We start from the raw sequence: 21,301 nt of genomic DNA on the forward strand, positions 1-21,301 counted from the left end.
TGGTCTGGGGGACGAGAGGGGGCAACCTATGCGTGAGGAAGCCCTGGGTGCTTGTCCAAGCCCCTCTGTTTTTGTTGCTGTGCTTGACTACCCCTATGCTGAGAGCTGGAGGTGCAAAGTTCCTGGTTGGGAGGTTCAGAAAGGCCTTAATGACTGCCTGGCTTAAAATATTTTAATGTACTGTACGTTCTTGGTTATGACACATGTGCAGTACCCATTAGTTACTCTGCAAAGTGTGGCTGGTCATCTTCCTAGGGCAGAGCACCATGTCCAGGAGAGGATAGTTTAGTTTTCCTTTGGGGTTAGTTTTGCCTTGTTTGAGACCAGATGTTGGCCCCTGAGCCAACGCATTTGTTTACAACGTCTGAAGGGACCTTTTGCTTTGGGCCCCTGGGCCATGGGTGAGGGTGTGTACGTGGGTCAGCGCTGTTGGGGGAATCAAAGGCTTGCTACAAAAGTGGCTCAGCAACACTTTGTATGTGTATTTTTTTTCCCCACATGATTGCGCAGGTTGTTGTCCAATGTACTGTGATATTTGTTGCCTTTCTAAGAGTAGAATTAAATAAAGATAGTAATATGTGAACATTAAAGATAATTCCTACTTTAAGTTCTCTCTCTCTTTTTTTCTTTTTAATACAACCACCCAGGAAATACCTTCATTGGATCAAGAGAACACCAAAGTTGAGCCTGGTCAACCCCAGCTCTCTCCAGGCATCTCAACTATTCATCTGCACCCACAGTTTCCAGGTAACCTCTGTTGATCTGTGCTATTTGTAAGAGTATTATCAGTGAATAAAAGAGTAAGATAAGGATTCTTTTGTCTTTGATTTTAAAGTTTGATAAATCATTAGAATTCATATGTGAAATGCCATGTGAAACATACACTTAAGTATATTAATATACTTGTAATGTTAGTGTGGGGATGGTCATGTAAGTTTTAGAAGACTAAAAGGAAGGTAAGTTTCTCACGATTTTCTGTGGCCAGGAGTAGGTATATATTATTAGAACACTTTTGAAGGTCATCATTTGATGAAGTGTCATTTTTCTTGGCTTCTGAATTCTTCTCATATTTTCTTACTAAATGTTGAAACTGAGGCTATAGATTAATACCAGGAGCTTTAGGGATCTCTAAGAGTCTTTAATTATCCAAGCACGACTGTGGTATGTTACTAGAATTAAATTATGCTTGCATTTTTGGGATGGGATCTCAAAGCACCTAACAGGCTTTAACTTTTTTCATCCCCTCTTTCCTCATGTAGTAGTGATTGAAAAAACATCACCTCCTGTGCCTGTGGAAGTAGCTCCTGAAGCTTCTACATCAAGTGCCAGCCAAGTGATTGCACCTACTCAAGTAACAGGTAGGTATGGTATTCTGTTCCACAGCCTGTGCGGGAGACATAGGGGTGAGCCTCCTGTTAAATGTAGTATCACAGTTGTGTCAAATGTATGAGATTGCTCATGGCAGGGTGAGTCATAATAGCAAATACTTGGAAATAATCTAAATACTGTTAAAAAGGAGGAGCATTTAAATAAATTATGGTACATATACAGTGAAATATTACATAGCTGTTAATGTTGTAAAAGAATATTTAATGTCATGAGGAGATGCTTATGGCAAAATGAGCAATACAGAACACAGTATGATTCCAATTTTATTTTTTAAATGTTTACAAACACAGAAAGAGAGACAGAAAGCACATCAAAGAGGTGCCTGGGTGGCTTGGTCAGTTAAGCATCTGCCTTCGGCTCAGGTCATGATCTCGGGGTCCTAGGATCGAGCCCCACATCGGGCTCCCTGCTCAGTGGGGAGCCTGCTTCTCCCTCTCCCTCTACCACTCCCCCTGCTTGTACTCTCTCTCTCTCTCAAATAAATTAGTAAAATCTTAAATAAATAAAACACAAAAAAATAAATAAAAAAGTACATCAAAGTGTTCATCACCAGTTAATAGGATCGTGGATAATCTTTGTTCTCTGATATATTTTTATATATTTTCAAAATTCTTTATGATAATTTTAATCAGTGACACATTATAAACATTTATCATAATGTGAAACAAACCAACAGCATAAGAGTTAATATCCTTGATGTATAGTGAGCTTTTATAGATCAGCAATAAAAATACTAATAGAAAAATGGGGAAATAATATAATCAGATAATTTATAGAAAAACATATAATAGGAAATGTCAACCAGTAATCAAAGAAATGCAGATTAAAATAATTATTATCAAATTAGCATTTAATTTTTACTAGAGTAAAATTGAAGTCAAACACATTGCCAAAAGGAATGTAAACTGGTCAACGTTTCTGGAAAGCACAAACTGGCATAATGTATCAAGAATTTTAAAAATGTTCAGGGGCGCCTGGGTGGCTCAGTTGTTGAGCGTCTGCCTTTGGCTCGGGTCATGATCCCAGGGTCCTGGGATCGAGCCCTGCGTTGGACTCCCTGCTCCGCGGGAAGCGTACTTCTCCCTCTCCCACTCCCACTGCTTGTTCCCTCTCTCGCTGTCTCTCTCTCTGTCAAATATAAGTAAAATCTTTGAAGAAAAAAAAAAATGTTCAGGGGCACCCGCGTGGCTCAGTTGGTTAAGCGACTGCCTTCAGCTCAGGTCATGATCCCGGAGTCCTGGGATCGAGTCCTGCATCGGGCTCCCAGCTCAGTGGGGAGCCTGCTTCTCCCTCTGACCCTCTCCCCTCTCATGCTGTTTCTTTCTCTCTCTCTCGCTCTCTAATAAATAATAAATAAATTTTTTTAAAAAAATGTTCAGAACTTTTGACCCAGTAATCCTATATTAAAATATCTAGTGTGAGGAAATAATGTCCCTAAAGACTGAGATAATGTTTATATAAATGGATACTTACCACAGCACCAGGTAGAATAGAGAAAAAGTAGAAACAATCTAAACATTTAACTATGGGGAAGTAGATAATTATGTTACATCTATGCATTAGAACATGATGCTGCCATCAAATGCAGTATTTTTGAAGAATTTTTATTAAAATCTAGCAGCAAATGGTCACAAAATACTGTTAAACGTGAGATGAAGTATATGAAAATGCAGGAATGTAGAATACTATTACCAGTTATATAAAAAAGACTTATACATTGAGAAAATACTGGAAGAAAATATGCCAGATATTAGCAGTGATTATTTTTTATAGTAGGATCCAAGAGGTTTGGGGGTATTGGTAGAATATTTTCTATTTTCCATATACTGTATAATGGGCAAATATTCTATAGTCAGAAAAAGATCACCAAGATGTATCATGCCAACTTAAGGTCAGGATGAGGTTGGCTGTGTATAACAAAAAGTTAATAGAGGAATTTGCAGACTTTCTTAAAATATTCTTTCCTCAGAAACATGATATGTATAATTTTTCAAGTAAAAATGTGCTTGGTGTGTTAGACAAATTATAGCGATCATTTCACCATGTGTGTGTATATCAAAACATTAAGTTGTACACCTTAAATATGTATATGTTTTATGTTGAAAACAGTACAATTACATAAAATATGTAAAATAAATTATATAAAATATGTAATTTTTATATGTTAAAAAAACTTTTGGCTATTTTCTCAAAAATGTGGATGTAAGTTCTCTTAGATATTTGAACTGAGATGTCAGACTGGAAAGTATTTTGTTTTTTTGAGAGAAAAACAGAGTGCATGTGCAGAGTGGATGGGGCGGGGTGATGGGGGTGGGGGATGGAGAGGGAGAGGGGGAGAGAGAGAGAATCCCAAGCTGGCTCCAAGCCCACGAAGAGCCCCTCACGGGGCTTGATCTCAGGACCCTTGATGTTGGTCTTGAGCCGAAATCATGAGTTGGATGCTTAACCAACTGAGCCACCCAGGTACCCCTGGAAGGTGTTTTTATTTTATTTTATTTTTTTTTAAGATTTTATTTATTTATTTGAGAGAGAGAGAATGAGAGATAGAGAGCACGAGAGGGAAGAGGGTCAGAGGGAGAAGCAGACTCCCTGCTGAGCAGGGAGCCCGATGTGGGTCTCGATCCCGGGACTCCAGGATCATGACCTGAGCCAAAGGCAGTCGCTTAATCAACTGAGCCACCCAGGCACCCCTGGAAGGTGTTTTTAAAAAGCACCTGTGTGTTCCAAGATGAAATGTACTCGACAGAGGAGTGTGGAGTCGCATCATGGACCACAGTGTGTTTTTACCCAGTTCAGGGCACCTGTAGCCAGAGCCATAGCCTTCCCCAGTTACTGCATTGCAACCACTCTTTGATTTTACTTTTAATATTGAGTTAAGTGATAGAGAAATATCAGATCTTAGTGCTTCTAGAGTGATACAATGATACGGTAGTGTTTGTTTTTTAATGGCCATGGCTAAAACCGTTTCTCTATTCTGAAGTCATTTATGTGTCTGCTCGCTTTATTAAGCACATCTGTGAGAGGCTCTGCTATGCGCTGTAACATACACAACGATGTAATACACCATCTTGGACAGCAAGGATCTTCTCACTGTTGACCTCATATTATTAAAAAGGAAAATTGCAGTGTGACAATGTAATGTACTAGGTTTAAATACTGTATTTCTATATTTCTGTTTTCCAGTGTATAAATACAGTTTTGTGCTTTTTTAACAATGGCTGACTTCAATGGATGGACTTCTTGCAAGCTAGCTTTGTAGGGGTTAAGTTTGGCTAGATAAATGCAGTTTTTCCATTTAAATGCAAATGTTATTCCGTGTGAGGAATAACAAATTGAAGTTACTTAGCTTCAACTGAACTACAGAGCTGATTTAAAAAAAAAAAAAAACAAAAAAAACGTAGCTGTGCTGTATGAAGTTGTTAGAAGACAGCTTAATTCGAGTTTGGCAGAGATACACGGCCAACATCTGCTATCGCATGTTTGAAGCATGAATATTTCCTTCCAGAAAAAAAGTGACGTTAAAATTTTATGCAACATTTGTAGGTGTTCCTACTTCCTATAGTAGAAGAATCTTTCTGAAATAATCCATAGGGAGAATATTATAGTCTTTGAATTAAAATGGTTTGCAACTTTAGAGCTACGCAATCATCAGTAATCTACACTAGAACAAGAAGACTGTTTTATATCAAATTTAAATTAAACTGTAGATGTTCCCATTGATTTGATATGAGAGCCAAACATGTAGATTGAGGGAGCAATCCGATCAGCTCTGTCCGGAATGTTACACAATGGTTTTTTCCCCTAAAACACAGAGGAGGTAAATCTTACTTGTCACTGTTCGTTTGTCTCACAAGTTGAAGAAAGGAATAGAATATTACATAGGAATCTAAAATAAACAAATCAGCTCCACATTGCTCAGTGACAATATCTTTATGGTGGTGAGATTGGAAGGAGCCTTTGCAGATTTCTTCAGACACACTTTGACATGTTATAATTATAAAGTGAGCCACATATTTGCAGGACATAAGTGTGATATTTTCCACTCTTAACAGCTGATTTGGTGGCTTGCGACATTATTGGCATACTGTTTCCAAATAAATTATACATTTCAGCATATAAATTCTTGATTTAGCATAGTGTCTTAATAGCTCAAGGGTAGGTTGGAAAATCAAACCTCTGGCAAATATTTACAAAGTGGAAACATCTGTTTCAATTGTTGTGGGACAATTTATGCTCATTATGGGGCAGCTAGGAAGCTGGGGCATTTTTGTAAACCTTTCCATGAGTTAACATTTGATGCCTTCCTCCTCTTCTACCCAGACTTCCTCCATGGCCCTCGAATAACAGCCAGAAATTATTCTTTGACTTCCATGACTACCATGTGGAAACCTTTGTAATTATCATGGCCCAAACATTATAAAAACTATTTGCTCATCAGAGCTTTTCCAGAGCTCAGAATTGACCCCTTTAAAAAATGTTTGTTCCTAAAGCGTATTGCCGGCGTCCTTACGGCTTCAGTAAGCTATGTATGCTGATGGAAAATGAACTCCTTTTTTCATGTAAAATCACTGTACTTTAATATTTCCAGGCTTTATTAATTAATTAATTTATTTATTAATTTACTTTGAGTAATCATCTGATGAGGAAAAAAGCGAAAGGTCAGCATACTCATTTTCATATTTTGGCAAAAAGCTTTCTTTTTCATTTTTAAAAAAAATATAATAAAGATACCAAACTCTTAAATCCACTGTTGGCCTTGTTGCTGGGATAAGTAGAGTATTTGGTTTTCCACTGGCTTTTGGTCATGGCTCTTTTTCCAGGTTTTAAATGGCACTCTGGTGAAAGAAACAGAATACGGTCCTTGACCTGGTGAAAGTTAAAGTTGTCTCAGGGGCACAGAGAGTAAGAAAGTGTCAGGTGGTCCTGAGGACCAGGGGACATGTGGTGGGCATTAGGGATGAATCCAGTGGGAAGAGCATCTTGATGATCTCTTTGGGATACCAAACATGTTAAAGAAGACTAGACATTTTCATTAACTAGAGTACCCTGGAGACCGATAATTAGTGCTTCCTATGTGAGGCTTTGCCATAATTCTTGTGCTTATGTCCACACAGTCTGCTCAAAGAAATGTACATTTCAGCATAAGCTGATTCATTATGTGGAAACAGGTTCACATCCCTATGTATGAGTGACCTCTTAGAAAAATAAAAAACATAATGTCTTTTCCCTAAAAAAACATGGAAAAATGAGAGAATTTTTCCAATTCTTCCTCAAGACAATACCTCAGGACTCGCCTTTCTGTGTAATACATCCTGGAGAATGAAAATCTAATAGAAAAGGAGGGGAAAGCACAGGAAGAGGTGATTAGGAGACTTGTTTTAAAAGTTCTGAGGTGTTTTGAAGGTGTTACAACTCTTCTTTCTACTTACAAGGGTGGAGTCCTGCCTCACAGATGGATGGAAGGAAGCTCTGAGGCCAAACTGATGAAAGTTATATGAATTAATCACTTATATAAAAAAATGGGACAAACGGGGTAGAAAATCAAGTATATTTTAGTACATGTCCCTCCACTCCTTTGATGTATCTCTTAGTACCCTCTAGTGGTGTCAGAGTAACATTTTCTTAACATATGTTAGTGCCCTGCCAACTGGGAATAACCCTTTTTTTTTTAGTGCAAAAAGGTGGTGTTTTTTTTTCCTTTAAATTTTTTATTGTTATGTTAATCACCATACATCATTAGTTTTTGATGGGATCAACCTTTTTAAGCTATATCTCTATATACTTTATCTGTGAGGTAATCAGCTAAAGATCCTCAAACATGCCTCATAAATATCCTCATAGCTTCTATTTAAGATACTAAAATGGAAGGTAAGGCCATTATATTCACTTCATTTCCTAAGACTAAGCAGTATACTTCTTAAGTATTTCTCCTATTTTAGAGCTGATGTAAAAAGAAACAATTTAAATATGTTGGCAGACTGTGGTGTAAGAATGTATTATATTTGAATTAAATATCACATAGTTTTGAAGATTTTTGTTCACACATGTAAAACTTCCATTCTAAAGCTATGCTTGAAAAGTTATAGATATTTGGTAATCAACAGGTTGGTATGTATGGGCGTTGGGGCAGTGAGTCACGCTCCGGTGTTGCATGAAAACCCCAGATTTATAGCCTTTGAACTTGTGAATCCTTGCCTGACTGTATTAATTCATCTTCTGATCTTTCTTTTTGCAAATCTGATCAATATGTCTTTTCTGTTTTATGAAAATGGCAGAGAAAACTCTAGAGGAAGATCAGTAATCACAAAGATAATCGAGAAAAGTAAATACGAATAATTTTCAGAGAAGGTGTCTTCCTACAATATGGAATAGATGGTTAGAGATGTGATTTTCACACTGTTCTAGTAAAGAATTCCTATAAACACAGAGGAGAACTCTTACCTAAGTGTCTAGGATTATAACCTAGAGAAGATTACCTTTTACCTTCAGATTTTTGTGGCATAGAAATGATCATTTTTTTTAAGGAAGACTTCTGATTATAAAAGTAATCATACATGCTCATTGTAGAAATTTTGAAAAATGCCGAAAAATATAGCAGAAAATACTAATCCCCATAATCATAACATTGAGATTTCTTTCTTTCCTGTCTTCTTTTCTGTATAATATTGTAATTTAGATTATATTCTGTATTTGTAACCAACTATATTTTTTTTAACAAATCAGCATTTTCCTATCCTGTCAATGCTTAATTATGCTCTATATGTTTCATAATTCATTTTTTGCATTACTGCCAGTCACTTAACTTTAAGCAGTCATGTTAATTACCCATGTCTTTAGCCTTTTGAATTACGGTATGTTTTCTGTGACTTTACATTACACAGACTAAGCCAGTCTATTTTTCTGATAGTGAATTAGCATAAATAGGCTCACTAAAGGTATTAATTTGTAAATGCGTGACATCCAAGTAGATACTGCAGCTCTGTATTCATATGCTTCCTTTTAAAGTCTAGCAACTTTCCAAATGATTTGCACCAATTGTCTTAAAGTCACAGCACAGTGAATAACACTTGATGAGAAATGAATAATGTGGTTTGGGTTTTTGGAAAGCAACCTCAGCCCTAAGTTGGGTCATTTCCATAGGGAGTCTTTGTTAAAGCACTGTTTTTTCACATCCTCATGAAGAATGCATTGTAGGTTACTGGTGATGGTAGCATACCTGTTTTTCTGTTTCAAACCACAGACCCCTCCAGGAAGGCTGTTGCTGTAGCTTGTGCTTAAGGCCCTGGTCTTCTTACACTGGGCACTTGGACACACCCATGGCCGAATGCCTTTTTAGCATTGTTTGCTTTATGATGGCAATGGGATAATAGTCCAAGGTAACATTGTTATTGTTATTCCAGGTGTACAAAATAGTGATTCAACAATTCTCAGTGCTCACCACAAGTGTGCTCTTAATCCCCATCACCTATTTCACCCATCCCCCCACCTAACTCCCCTCTGGGAACCATCAGTTTGTTTTCTATAGTTAAGAGTCTGTTTCTTGGTTTGTCTCTTTTTTTCCTTTGTTCGTTTGTTTTGTTTCCTCAATTCTGCGTATGAGTGAAATCACATGGTATTTGTCTTTCTCTGATTGACTTATTTTACTTAGCATTATGCTCTCTAGAATCCATCCACGTTGTTGCAAATGGCAAGATTTCATTCTTTTTATGGCCGAATAATATTCCATTGTATATATATACCACATCTCCTTTGTCCATTCATCTGTCAGTGGATACTTGGGCTGCTTCTATAGTTTGACGATTGTAAATAAAGCTGCAGTAAACATCCGGGTGTGTGTATCCCTTTGAATTAGTGTTTTCATTTTCTTTGGTAAATACCCAGTAGTGGAATAACTAGATCATATGGTAGTTCTGTTTGTAATTTTTTGAGGAACCTCCATATTGTTTTCCCCAGTGGCTGCACCAGTTTGCATTCCCACCTACAGTACACGAGGGTTCCTTTTTCTCCATGTCCTCACCAACACTTGTTTTTTGTGTTGTCGATTTTAGCCAATCTGACACATGTGTGGTGATATCTCATTGTGGTTTTGATTTGCATTTTCCCTGATGATAAGTGATGTTAAACATCTTTTCATGTGTCTTTTGGCCATGTGTAGGTCTTTGGAGCAATGTCTTTTTATGTCTTCTGCCCATTTTTAAGTGGATTATTTGTTTTTTTGGTATTGAGGTGAACAAGCACTTTATATGTTTTTGGATACTAAGCCCTTATCAAGGTATATCATTTGCAGATATTTTCTCCCATTCAGCAGGTTGTCTTTTAGTTTTGTTGATTGTTTCCTTTGCTGTGTAGAAGCCTTTTGTTTTGATAAAGTCCCAGTAGTTTATTTTTGCTTTTTGTTTTCCTTGCCTCAGGGGACATATCTAGAAAAATGTTGCTACATCCGATGTCAGAGAAATTACTGCTTGTGCTCCCTTCTAGGGTTTTTATGGTTTCAGGTCTCGCATGTAGGTCTTTAATGGCTAACTTTCATTGAGCTTGTATAGTGTGCCAGACATTGGGTTATGCACATTATTTATCTTTGAACCTGACACTCAGGTTGGTTCTCTGATTATTCCCATTTATCTTACATTCAGAGAAGTGAGGCATAGAATGTTTGAGTAACTTGCCCCTGTGTTATAGATTTAAGAAAGGGCAGCAAGATTTGTGTTTGCACTGTCTGCACACCTGGGCTCCTACCAGCTGGCCTGCCCTGCACCCCACCCCCCGCCGCCGCCATGATGCCATTATAACTCCTTACAAAGATCATTGAAAACAGACTGTCTTAGGAGAGTAATTCCTCTTAGGAGGACACTTTTGAGTCCTCAGGTACTTTAAAGTTGTCATGTATCCTTTTGGTAATGAAGCTCATTTTGATGGCCTTCATTCAGTGTGGACTCCTATGACCCTGCCTCTACCATGGTTGTGTTCCCCAAATGGAGTGAGGACCCAGGGCCAATCTGCTCAGGCCTTACAGAAGAAGTGAGTTTCACACAGGAGTCATTAAGAGCACAAGGAAAGAGTTTAGCAGAGAAGATCGGGAAGAAGATTCTACTTTATCAACATAAATATGCTCATGTTGAAATTGGTAAATTAAGAGTGAGTTACACCCCAAAGTTTGGCTTTGATTAGAAGTGGTAAAACTTCCTTGAGAATTAAAGAGAAATTTTGGAGGAGGTTGGACATAGTTGTTGGAAACTGAATTTGACCTGCTAATGAATAAAAAGTTACCACATATTTCTTATCAGGAGGACTCACCTGATGGTTCTGAGTCCATCATATCAGATGAACCGGAGTGGATAGAAACTCAATGTTGCACAGCCCGGTGAATGTACCAAATGTCACTGATGGTAAATTTCACACTGTATATATTTTACAATAATAATAAATAATTAATTTCCAAAAGGAAAAAAAAAAAGAAACTCATTGTGGGCCATCTTAGAAGTTAGAAAGAATTGATTATCTTACAACTTCCAAAGTGCCCTTTTTCTGAGTTACTATCCATTCCAGTTCAACTTAGAAGTTGTTTCATTAGGAGTTATTGATGATTTTGGGTGAGACTAACTGAGCAATTATGAAGTAATCAAATTTATACTTGATTTTAGAGGTCACCATCTTTTTTTGTTGAAGTAAAGTTGACACACTGTTGCATTAGATTCAGGTGTATAATCTAGTCATTGGACAGGTCTCTTTGCTATGCTGTGCCCACAACAAGTGCAGCTACCATCTGTCACCACCCAGTGCTATTGCAGTACCATCAAATAGATTCTCTGTGCTGTGCCTTTCATCCCAGTGACTTCATCTTTCCGTAACTGGAAGCCTGTATCTCCCACTCCCCTTCACCCACCTTGCCCAACCCCCATCCGCCTCTCCTTTGGCAACCATCAGTTTGTTCTCTGTATTTATAGGTCTATTCGTGCTTTTTTGTTAGTTTGCTCATTTGTTTTGTTTTGTTTTTAGGTTCCATATATAAGTGAAATCATGTGGTATTTGTCTTTCTCTGACTTACTTCACTTAGCATAATAGTCTCTAGGTCCATTCATGTTGTCAAAAATGGCAAGATCTGATTCTTCTTTATGGCTGAGTTATAGTCCACTGTGTATATATACCACATCTTCTTTATCCACTCATCTTTCGGTAGACAGTTGGGTCTCTTCCGTATCTTGGCTATTGTAAATAATGCTGCAATAAACGTAAGTGTGCGTGTATCTTTTCGAAGTAATTTTTTATTTTCTCTGGATAAATTAGAGGTGATTTTTGTCTTCTAATTACATACCTGACAATAAGCTAATCAGGAAATGCAAAGGAATGGTTTGAAAGCAATGAAATCTTAGTTGATATCTGTTTTTTCCTCTATTATTTATTTTTAAGAAATCAATGAATGTACTGTGAACCCCGATATCTGTGGAGCAGGACACTGCATTAACCTGCCCGTGAGGTATACCTGTATATGCTATGAGGGCTACAAGTTCAGTGAGCAACAGAGGAAATGTGTTGGTAAGAGATGCTTTTAGTAGATGAAATTATTAAATATCAAATATTTACACATTAAGAACATGTTTTATGTAGTTATGGGAAATGTTATTGTGTTTAATTTTTAAAAATTTTTATCCCTGAACTAAGGGAGCCCAAAAAGAGGTTTGCTAATCTCCTGGGATGCTCTTATCTCCTGGCTCAATGCTACCTACCTGGCCAAATGTAATACAATTAGATAAAGGTGGGAAAAAAAAGATAAAGGTGAAAAAATTTCCAAAGATTTCTAGGTATAATAAAATAATATAATAAAATATAGATAAAATAATATAATAAAATGATAGAAATATCTACCTACAAACATGTATTTAGCAAAACTAAAATAAAATTAATATATACTGCAATAAAGACTTATACTCATGTAAGTGCATAAAATCTGATTCCTAAGAGCAATTTCTAAACTGAAAATAAGCTGACACAAAACTGTTAATGAATTTACAAATACAGGATCTTGTCCATGGTTCTTTGGAAAAAAAAGTATCTCAGAGGTATAATAGCATTATGGAACTCATTTCAGTGCATATGTTAACACTAAATTTAATTTCTCTCTTTTTTAGAAAAAGGAAATTTAGCACTAAGAATTATAAAGCAACAGAGGTGTATACCCAATTAATATAAAGTAACAAAGGTGTATACCCAATTAATATGGCTTTAGTGTGCTAAATGCCATTATGCAAGATGTGTGACTTGTGTTATTTTGTATATATATGTGGTCAAGAGGAGTATCCACCTGCACCATCCCATGGCTATTTCTCTTGAATTTGTGTACATCCTATGTATTCTGTTTAGAACCGTAGAATATAAAGTTGAAAGGGGCAGTTGAGATGATCTTGTCTAGCTTCACCCACATGCACAGTGGAAGAGTCCCTTTCATGATATTTCTGGATGTTTCTCCTGAGCTGGCCTGGGGGTCCCACAGCGAATTTCCCTGCTTAGATGACTCCATGTATCCGGTGGGTCTTTCTGTGTTGACCCAGATCTATCTTTCAGAAACACCAATGTCATGGTTATAGTTTCAGCTTTTGAAACAATACACCTTAAACATATTCCCTGTTCCCAGTAACCATCCTTCAAGTGTCTGAGGAGGGTGATCATGCCTCCTTTCACTATTCTCCTCGGTTATAAAGATTTGGTGCACAGGGAATAGTACGCTGGTATTTTATGGACAGGGAAACAGAATTTCATGCTACACTGCACTGATCCTTTTATCTGTATTTTTGTTAACAGATATTGATGAATGCACTCAGGTCCAACAGCTCTGCTCCCAGGGACGCTGTGAAAACACTGAGGGAAGTTTCTTGTGTATTTGCCCAGCAGGATTTATGGCCAGTGAGGAGGGTACTAACTGCATAGGTAATGGCAGTATTCTTCCTGATGCATAAATTCCCAGATCTGGGTTGTTAGCTCCCCTAAGATCCCATCAATCTTACTGCTTATTCAGGCAACCCAGAATTTATTATTGAACACCTTTTATGACATAGTCATCTGCTAGATACTGGAGGATACAAAAATGGAATGTTTTCTCCAACACTTTTGAATGAAGAATGTCAAATGTGTGCAGAGCCCAAGGTGTTAAATGTTTTGGGCCCCACATAAATCAAAACGACTCAATTTTTGAAACATGTCAAACGAATCGAAGAGATTGTGGTAGGAATGGGTTATTTTATTCTTGACTTCCATCTGACCTGGGAGATGGGAGAGGTTTGAAATTCTGTTGTGGGAAATAAAACTCGACAATGTTTTCTGCTTTGTGTAGATGTTGACGAGTGCCTGAGGCCAGATGTGTGCGGGGAAGGGCACTGCGTCAATACCGCAGGGGCCTTCAGGTGCGAATACTGTGACAGCGGTTACCGCATGACCCGGGGAGGCCATTGCGAGGGTGAGTCTATGCCACGTCCAAGTGCGGAGTGCACGAGACCTTGAAATGCAGGGCTGGGCCCCCAGCTGGGGCTGCCAGGCACCCAGCCTGGTACTTAGCTTCCTCTGCCAGTGTGTGCGCGACACCAGCCTCTCACCCACGCTCCTCCTGCCTTCTGGACTCACAGCCTCTTTGCCTCCCTTCAGTGGCTTGGTCTGGATTATTTTCCATCTTCACATTCTCCTTGTCCACTTCAGTATCTGCCTTCCCTCGTATTTGGAGTGAATTGCTTTAGAATGATTAATTGCAGAGTGTCTTAGCATAAACCCAGACTTAATTCCAGCGTCTGGGTCATTCATCTGGGAGCTGGGTGCAGGTTTACCCGCTGTTGATTTTTAGTTTCCAACCTTTTCGCCTTGTTACATTCCTTTCCTGTGCTCTGGGACTTGTTTACCAACCCTCCACAGAAGCACTGTCTGACTAATGGCAGGTCAAATTCCAACCATGCTAGATAAAATTTCTTTATTATCGACCACAGCAATGAGTTTGCTAGTGTTATTTAAAAAGAAAAAAAGTTCTGAAGAGCTTTTAGAGCATGGCCAGAATGATTAACCACTTAATTTTTCTGCTCATGTTTGTGTCCCAGTTACACAGGTTCTTTTCGCAACCGCCGTGGTACTTCTTAACGAATCATTTACCTGAAGAAAGATATTGCGCTTCTGCTTAAATACTGCCGTGGACACGTGTCGGCTAGAGGAGCAGGGGCCCCTGAGCATGGTTCTGAGGAGCCAGGCTGTGTGGACAGTGCTGGTTCCGTAGGGCTCTTTGCCGGGCTGCCTGAGGATCAGCCTGTTTTCGAATATGGCTGGGCTTCCAGGCCGAGGGAGGGACGGACACATTGGGGCAGGCTGCTCTCAGCTGTCCCTGGCTCCTATGTGTTGGTTTTCTTCATGGATCTAATGACCTGGGCCTGGAGGGAAAGCTAATTAGATGTTTTTTGGCAGCCTGCACCTGACTATCCCCCTGGCCCCTTGCTCAGCCCCTTGTACTCTGATCTGGAGAGAAATGGGAGCGTTTTACATTACTGAATCTTTGACCACCTCGGATCAGAATGGAGCTATACGGTCTCCACCGGCAGCCGAGGGCCATGGGACAGCAAGGGGTGAAGCGTCCCCACTCTCCTCTTACAGGGGACCCTCCCTCTGCCCTGGAGAGGCAGCATGGCCCTGGGAGAGAGCAGGACAGTGGCCTTGGCTCCTGACTCCCATGCTTAGTAACTGTCTGGCTTGGAGCTGGTGACTTAGCCCTTTTGAAACCTGTGAAATGGGTGCTGCAAAGTTAACTTTCAGGGTTGTCATGAGAAGAAATGCATGCTGCGGTATCTTGTATGGTGCCTATCACCTTGCTAGTTCTCAAGAACTGTTAGTCTCTGGAAACCTCCCCCTTTTCCTGATTACGTTGTTTTTGCAGAGACCTTCTCAGTACATCTGTATTTGTGGGAGGTTTTTTTTTTTTTTTTTTTTTTAAATCGCATGGGTTTACCTGACAAGCATTTATGTGCAAACAACACTCCCCAGAGAGGTCAAATGCTGATTCTTAAGTTCTGCATACAGTTTATCAGGATGGGAAGAGAAGATATTTAACTAGTAACTATAGCGTGAGGATGGAAAGTGGGAAGGAGGAGAAAAGAAATGTGAAAGCTCTGTAAGCAAATGGGAAACAGTTAGGGGACTATTCGGGAATATTCAGTGTATGGAAATGAACAGAAATACTACCAGGGTTCCCCGAGTAAATAATCCATAATTCTATCCCTATGAAACGGCTTGAAAAGAAGAGGGAGCCAAATAACATGGCTGTTTTCTAATTTCGTCATGGACCAGAACCAAAGGTCCCCAAGCTTCTGGCTCACCAAAGATTTTCTCAGCTGCCACTAACAAAGTTGCTTTTAAACAGCACCAGTCTCCAAGGAGTCTATTCTAGTTCACAGACATTATCTCATGCATCCTTACTTTGCTCAGTTAAGGTATTCCCAGGCAGGTAGTCTCTGATCTATAGATGAAGGAACAAGCAAGCAGAGGTGAGAGTCGCGGGACATTCAGGGATATTGTCTTGTATTGCTCAGCATTGCACCTTATTTATTGGACCAGCCTTTCTCAATGACCTTCTCTGACTTAGCAGTTGTAGTTCTATTACAAAAAATTCCTTCCAGAAAAGAATGTAATGCTGTTTGGAAAATGAAACTGGCAAGCATCATCTTTTTGTAGAACAAGAAGTCCCAGAACATCTGACCTAAAAAAAAAAACCAAAAAAAAACCACTGTGTGTCATTGTCTATTGGCAAGGATTTTTTGCTGATAGGAAAAAAAATTACCACCCTGACCTGGTGCTTATTCTATTAATATCATCATCAACATTTTTACTTTAACATCTTTTCACACTCGCCTAGTGATAAGGGGAGAGAATTTGTGAGAATTTACCAGAACGCATGGCTGTATCCATTACATATTTCTTCCACTTTTCAGCCTATGTCCTGAAAATTCGGTTTATATTTTAAGTGTGATTAGATGTCCTGTATACATTGTATTTTTTTTATTTTATTTTTTATGTATTTATTTTTGTGTGTGTGCTATGGTGAGTCCTATATACATTTTAAATTAGAACACTTAGACATTAAATCCACTCACATGAATTTGGAATCCAACTCCAGAAAAATGATCATTTCGAATGCAGCTGGTTCCCATGGTACCACCATCCATGTGAAACTCTTGAACCCTTTTGAAACTTTATCCTTCCTCTCCCCCATTCTGTTTTCCTACCATTCTTCAAAATGCCTAACGCCATTGTAGTAGTTCCCTCTGCCATAGCCCCAGCCATACTGAAGGTGTTTTTTCCAATGCACATTGAAAAGAACAATGATGAATAACTTCAGTTAGCTGTGAATGTGAGAAATAAGGTATATTTTTGTGAGAAACTATTACCCTGTGATCATATCACCGTGTTTTCTGGAAACTCTTTGAAGTATTTGATGAGTTCATTCTCTCTTAATGTGTTTCTTCCACCTCCAAGGAATTCCTATCCTATGAAAGGTTTTAAATTATTCAAACCCAGGATATTCTTGGGCCCATGAAGCCAAAGCAAGGATTTCCCTAGAGCATCCATTGTCTGAAGAGAGAACCTTTGGCCAGGTGGATTTGTGGCTTCGTCATTCTCATGCCCGTTTGTTATATTTCTGTTTGGCAAGCTGCACTGTTACCTTGTTTGATGTCCAGAAAGTGGCCCCCAAGGAGCTGCCAGCTCCCAGGGTGGAGCTGGGCAATTGGGGCCAAGTTCTTTTGAATTTGCGTAAATATTTTAATCCAGGTATACCTGGCGTGCTTTATCACTGTGGTGTTTAAGTGTAGGCAGTGTTTGACTTACCTACTTAACATTTTCTCCATCAAAATGTAGATAGAACACATCTTCCCCCCCCCACTTCATCAGAAAAGTATGTTTTTGTTTCAGTATTCTGATAAAATGTTTGTGACCTGGTTTTTTGATTTTTCCAGATATTGACGAATGCTTGACTGCAAGCACTTGTCCAGATGAGCAGTGTGTGAACTCTCCTGGGTCTTACCAGTGTGTTCCCTGCACAGAAGGGTTCCGAGGTTGGAATGGGCAGTGTCTTGGTAGGTACTAGAGTGTTCTTATCATAGTTTTATTTCTTCTCTCTAGTCCATTTTCTGACAGAGTGACGTAATGCCAAGTGAGCCCTCTTTCAAAATTAAAAAAACAAACAAAACAAAACATGGAATATAATAAACTTGTGTCCTTCTGAGAAAACTTCTAAGAAAAGTTCTAAGTAATTTCTAACCAGGGAGACATATAAGAAAGGAAGTTGGCATGAAGAATGTGAGATTTTACCTGGGAGAAATAATTCTGATGGAAGCAAATTGTCCTTGATGTGATGAATAACCAAGACCAAATAAAATAAGAATCACCACAGGGTGGAGAGTGGTGGGGAACAAAAGGCTAAAAAAGAGAGAAAAGGCCTAAGAAGAAGCAAGCTACCAGAGACTAGTAGAATTAGGAACATGCGAACACAGACGTGCAGCAGAAGTAGAAAGAGAAATCTTGATGGATGGCCACACCTCTTATATTTATTCATATACGTATTTAATAAATACTTCATGCTGCCATCAGGCGCTGAGGAAGAGAAGCAGCAAAACTGCTTTGGTTCTAATTAGCTGTGCTCTAGTTAGCTTTCCCCCCTGATGGTTTTCCCTTCTGTTTCTGTCTCTGTGTCATCTTTTCCTTAGAAGCTGAGCTCTTTTACACTCAATGCCAGACTGACGATGTGAGTTCAGTTTCTCATTTATTCATACCTTCTTTCTTTTCATCCACAAATGCTGGAGAACTTACTATAATATACCCAGAGTTGTGCTGAGTGCTGGGATACATTGAGGGACAAAAAAAGTACCTTCTTCATGGAACTATCTGGTGAGGAAGACTGATACCCAGACATCTCGTAAATAAATGCACAAACACAAATGAGACTGTTTGGGAAGGGGGGGTTCTCTGATGCTGTAAGAATGTGTCACAGCGAACCATGAGAGACGATGGACTCTGAAAAACAAACTGAGGGTTCTAGAGGGGAGGGGGGTGGGGGGATGGGTTAGCCTGGTGATGGGTATTAAAGAGGGCACGTACTGCATGGAGCACTGGGTGTTAATACGCAACCAATGAATCATGGAACACTACACCAAAAACTAATGATGTAATGTATGGTGATTAACATAACAATAAAAATTTTAAAAAATAAAATTTATAAAAGAATTACCAAAAAAAAAAAAAATAAGAATGTGTCACAGAACGAGTTGCCTCTGGGAAAATTCCTGATTGAGGTTTAACTGGGGAAGGGGATGGGAGGGAGATAGTTTTGGACAGAGAAAAGAGCATATTCAGGGGACTCATGGGAAGGAGGAAGCAGTCATGTTCCAGAAGCTGGAAGGCTGGTGCTGCTGAAGGACAGAACAAGAGAAGATTTGCAGCAGGATGAGGGGACAGACCATGCCAGACCCTCTCTCTCAGTCCTGTTTCAAGTGTTCATCTTGAGCACTACTTCAAAAACTAATGATGTCCTAAAAAAAAAAAAAAAAAAAAAAAAAAAACTAACGTCCTATATGCTGGCTAACTGAACATAAAAAAAAATAATAAAATGTTCATCTTTACGCCTACATCTCTGGGAAAGACGTTTAGGTGTTGCAGAGCAGGTGGGCTAAGTAGGCTTCGCAGAAACAGTCCCAGTTGCAAAGCTCTGGACTCATCACCAGGTTGCAGAAGCTAAGCCTCTGTATGTGGTACAGGTGGCCCTCTGCCCTGAAGCTCATGCCCATCTCTAAGAGTGTCTATCCTTGGAATTGTGAGATGTTGATCTTTGGGAGAAGAGATTTTTGTTCATTAATGGCTTATTTATTATGCATTTGTTTATGTGATCAGTGCTGGTTAGTACATTTGGTTTTAATTTTCCCGTTTGGCACAAATTTCATAGTTGCCCATCAAGATTTCATTTGTGTTTTCATTTTCACATACTGCTACATACTATAATCCAAGAAGAGAGCCTGAATTTTACCTCAAATAACTAAAATCCATAATAGTGGTATAAACACAGTCCTGATTCATGAATTTACTAATGAAATATGACTGAGCAAATGGGCAAGTGAGTGCTCTTCAATATAAATGCATTTATCTAGACTGGGCAATAAGAATAAATGAGTTATTATACCTAGATGTATGCAATCAGTCTCAGCATGACCACTTTGCTCCAGTTCAGGGACAGAAGCACAGTACCTCCGTTCAGAGTAACTTGACTTTGCCAACCAGCTGAGTAAGATCATAAGCAGAAATACTAGGTCACTGTGTAGTCCACCAGAGTGACACAGCTAGCCACTTGCTCCAAGCACTAGTTTTCATTTGTGCATTGCTAAGATCGTGCATTTCCTATGAAAAATACACCGTGTACTCTTTCCTTCTGCCTTGGGTAAAATTTTAGGCTCTGTCATCTACAGTTGAAGCTTCTCTTCTGTGCTGTAATTTCAGTTCCACTCATTGTTCATACTGGACTTGCAGCTCCTCTAAAATTCTCAGGAAGACTTTTGCAGATTATACCAAAATGGATCCGTCTTAATTTTTGACTGTAGTAGAGCTTTCACATGTTAAAAAGTAGAATTGCAACATGCTTTTCTGTTCTTACTGAACCGATGAATGAATTCGATTTTTCTGCTCAACTCTGACAATGTGAGGGAATACCCAGCCATATCACATACATTTTAGTTCTCACCTTTATCCTTCTGGTACTCCAAAGACACATTTTAGAAGGTGTAGACATTACTTAAACGTATCATTGGGTTGAGCTCATCAGCACCAACTTGATTATATATTTGTTTGTTCAGTTTAACAGTTGAGTGCCTACCAAGAGCCAGGCATTTTTCAAGACCCAGGGGATTGAGAGTGAACAAAATAAATGCCCTCCCCTCATTGTGCTTGTACTCTAGAGCTCACATTGTGCTTGCAAATAAACAAAGCAGCAAGCAAAGCATATGGTATGTCAGATGTGTGTTGAGTGCCACAAAGGAAAAAAAAAGCCCCTTAAGGGAGACAGAGTGTCAGAGATTCTATGGGGGTCAGAGAAGGCATCAAATGATAGGTTATTTCTATTGTGTTCCTTTCTATTTGTTTTTGTTTCTAATGGTTACTTGGGACTGGTTTGTGGCTTTTTAATATCCTTTTAGTCCAGATAATTTAGGGTACATTTGTAAGATTTTTCCCCCCAATCTTAAATACATGAGAACATTAAAGACTTAAAATCTTCCCAAATCTCACCATCTGAAGAAGAGTCTTACACTTGGCATTTGTTAGTCATCTGTAGAGAAGATAATCCCTACCTTACAGGGGATTCTGTTTCACAGGTCTTAGTGTCCTCCTTTTTCTACCACTCTGCTCTCATTGACTAGTTTTAAAGGAAGGGGGGGAAATCGGAGGGGGAGACGAACCACGAGAGACTGCGGACTCTGAGAAACAAACTGAGGGTTCGAGGGGGGAGGGGGGTAGGGGGATGGGCTAGCCCGGTGGTGGGTATCAAGGAGGGCACGTACTGCATGGAGCGCTGGGTGTTGTGCGCAAACAATGAATCCTGGCACACCACATCAGAAACTAGTGATGTAATGTATGGTGGTTAACATAACATAATAATTAAAAATATATATATAAAAAATTATTATAATTAAAGTTGTACAGTGTTGTATGTAATTCTACTTTTGTGTGGCATAGTGCTTATGGTTTTTTCTAAAGTCCGTCAATCCATATGTTGATTTGACTTTTTTTTTTTCTGTTAAATGGATTCATTAGGAATCGAGAATTGCTATTTAGACCCTTATGTTCTGCAGGGATTTGATGCCAATTACACTGTGCTTCTTTCACTGACCCAAAGGTGAACTTGGTGAACCCGTTA

The 21,301-nt window shown here is 39.0% G+C and overlaps 1 protein-coding gene across 4 annotated transcripts in view; it reads left to right on the forward strand.

Annotated features, from left to right (window-relative positions):
- LTBP1 (latent transforming growth factor beta binding protein 1) overlaps positions 1–21,301 on the forward strand; it is a 387,949-nt gene that overhangs the window by 263,581 nt on the left and 103,067 nt on the right. For all 4 annotated transcript variants that reach the window (XM_028117233.2, XM_028117231.2, XM_028117230.2 and 1 more), the window contains 6 exons: positions 648–747; positions 1,260–1,358; positions 11,797–11,922; positions 13,186–13,311; positions 13,715–13,837; positions 17,361–17,480. In XM_028117233.2, the coding sequence (XP_027973034.2) occupies positions 648–747; positions 1,260–1,358; positions 11,797–11,922; positions 13,186–13,311; positions 13,715–13,837; positions 17,361–17,480 (694 nt within the window). The remainder of the gene's footprint in view (positions 1–647; positions 748–1,259; positions 1,359–11,796; positions 11,923–13,185; positions 13,312–13,714; positions 13,838–17,360; positions 17,481–21,301) is intronic.

Source organism: Eumetopias jubatus, unplaced genomic scaffold (assembly GCF_037043125.1).
Source record: "Eumetopias jubatus isolate StellerSeaLion01/CBP00866 unplaced genomic scaffold, mEumJub1_p1.0 scaffold_9, whole genome shotgun sequence".
NCBI classification, from domain to species: Eukaryota; Metazoa; Chordata; class Mammalia; order Carnivora; family Otariidae; genus Eumetopias; species Eumetopias jubatus.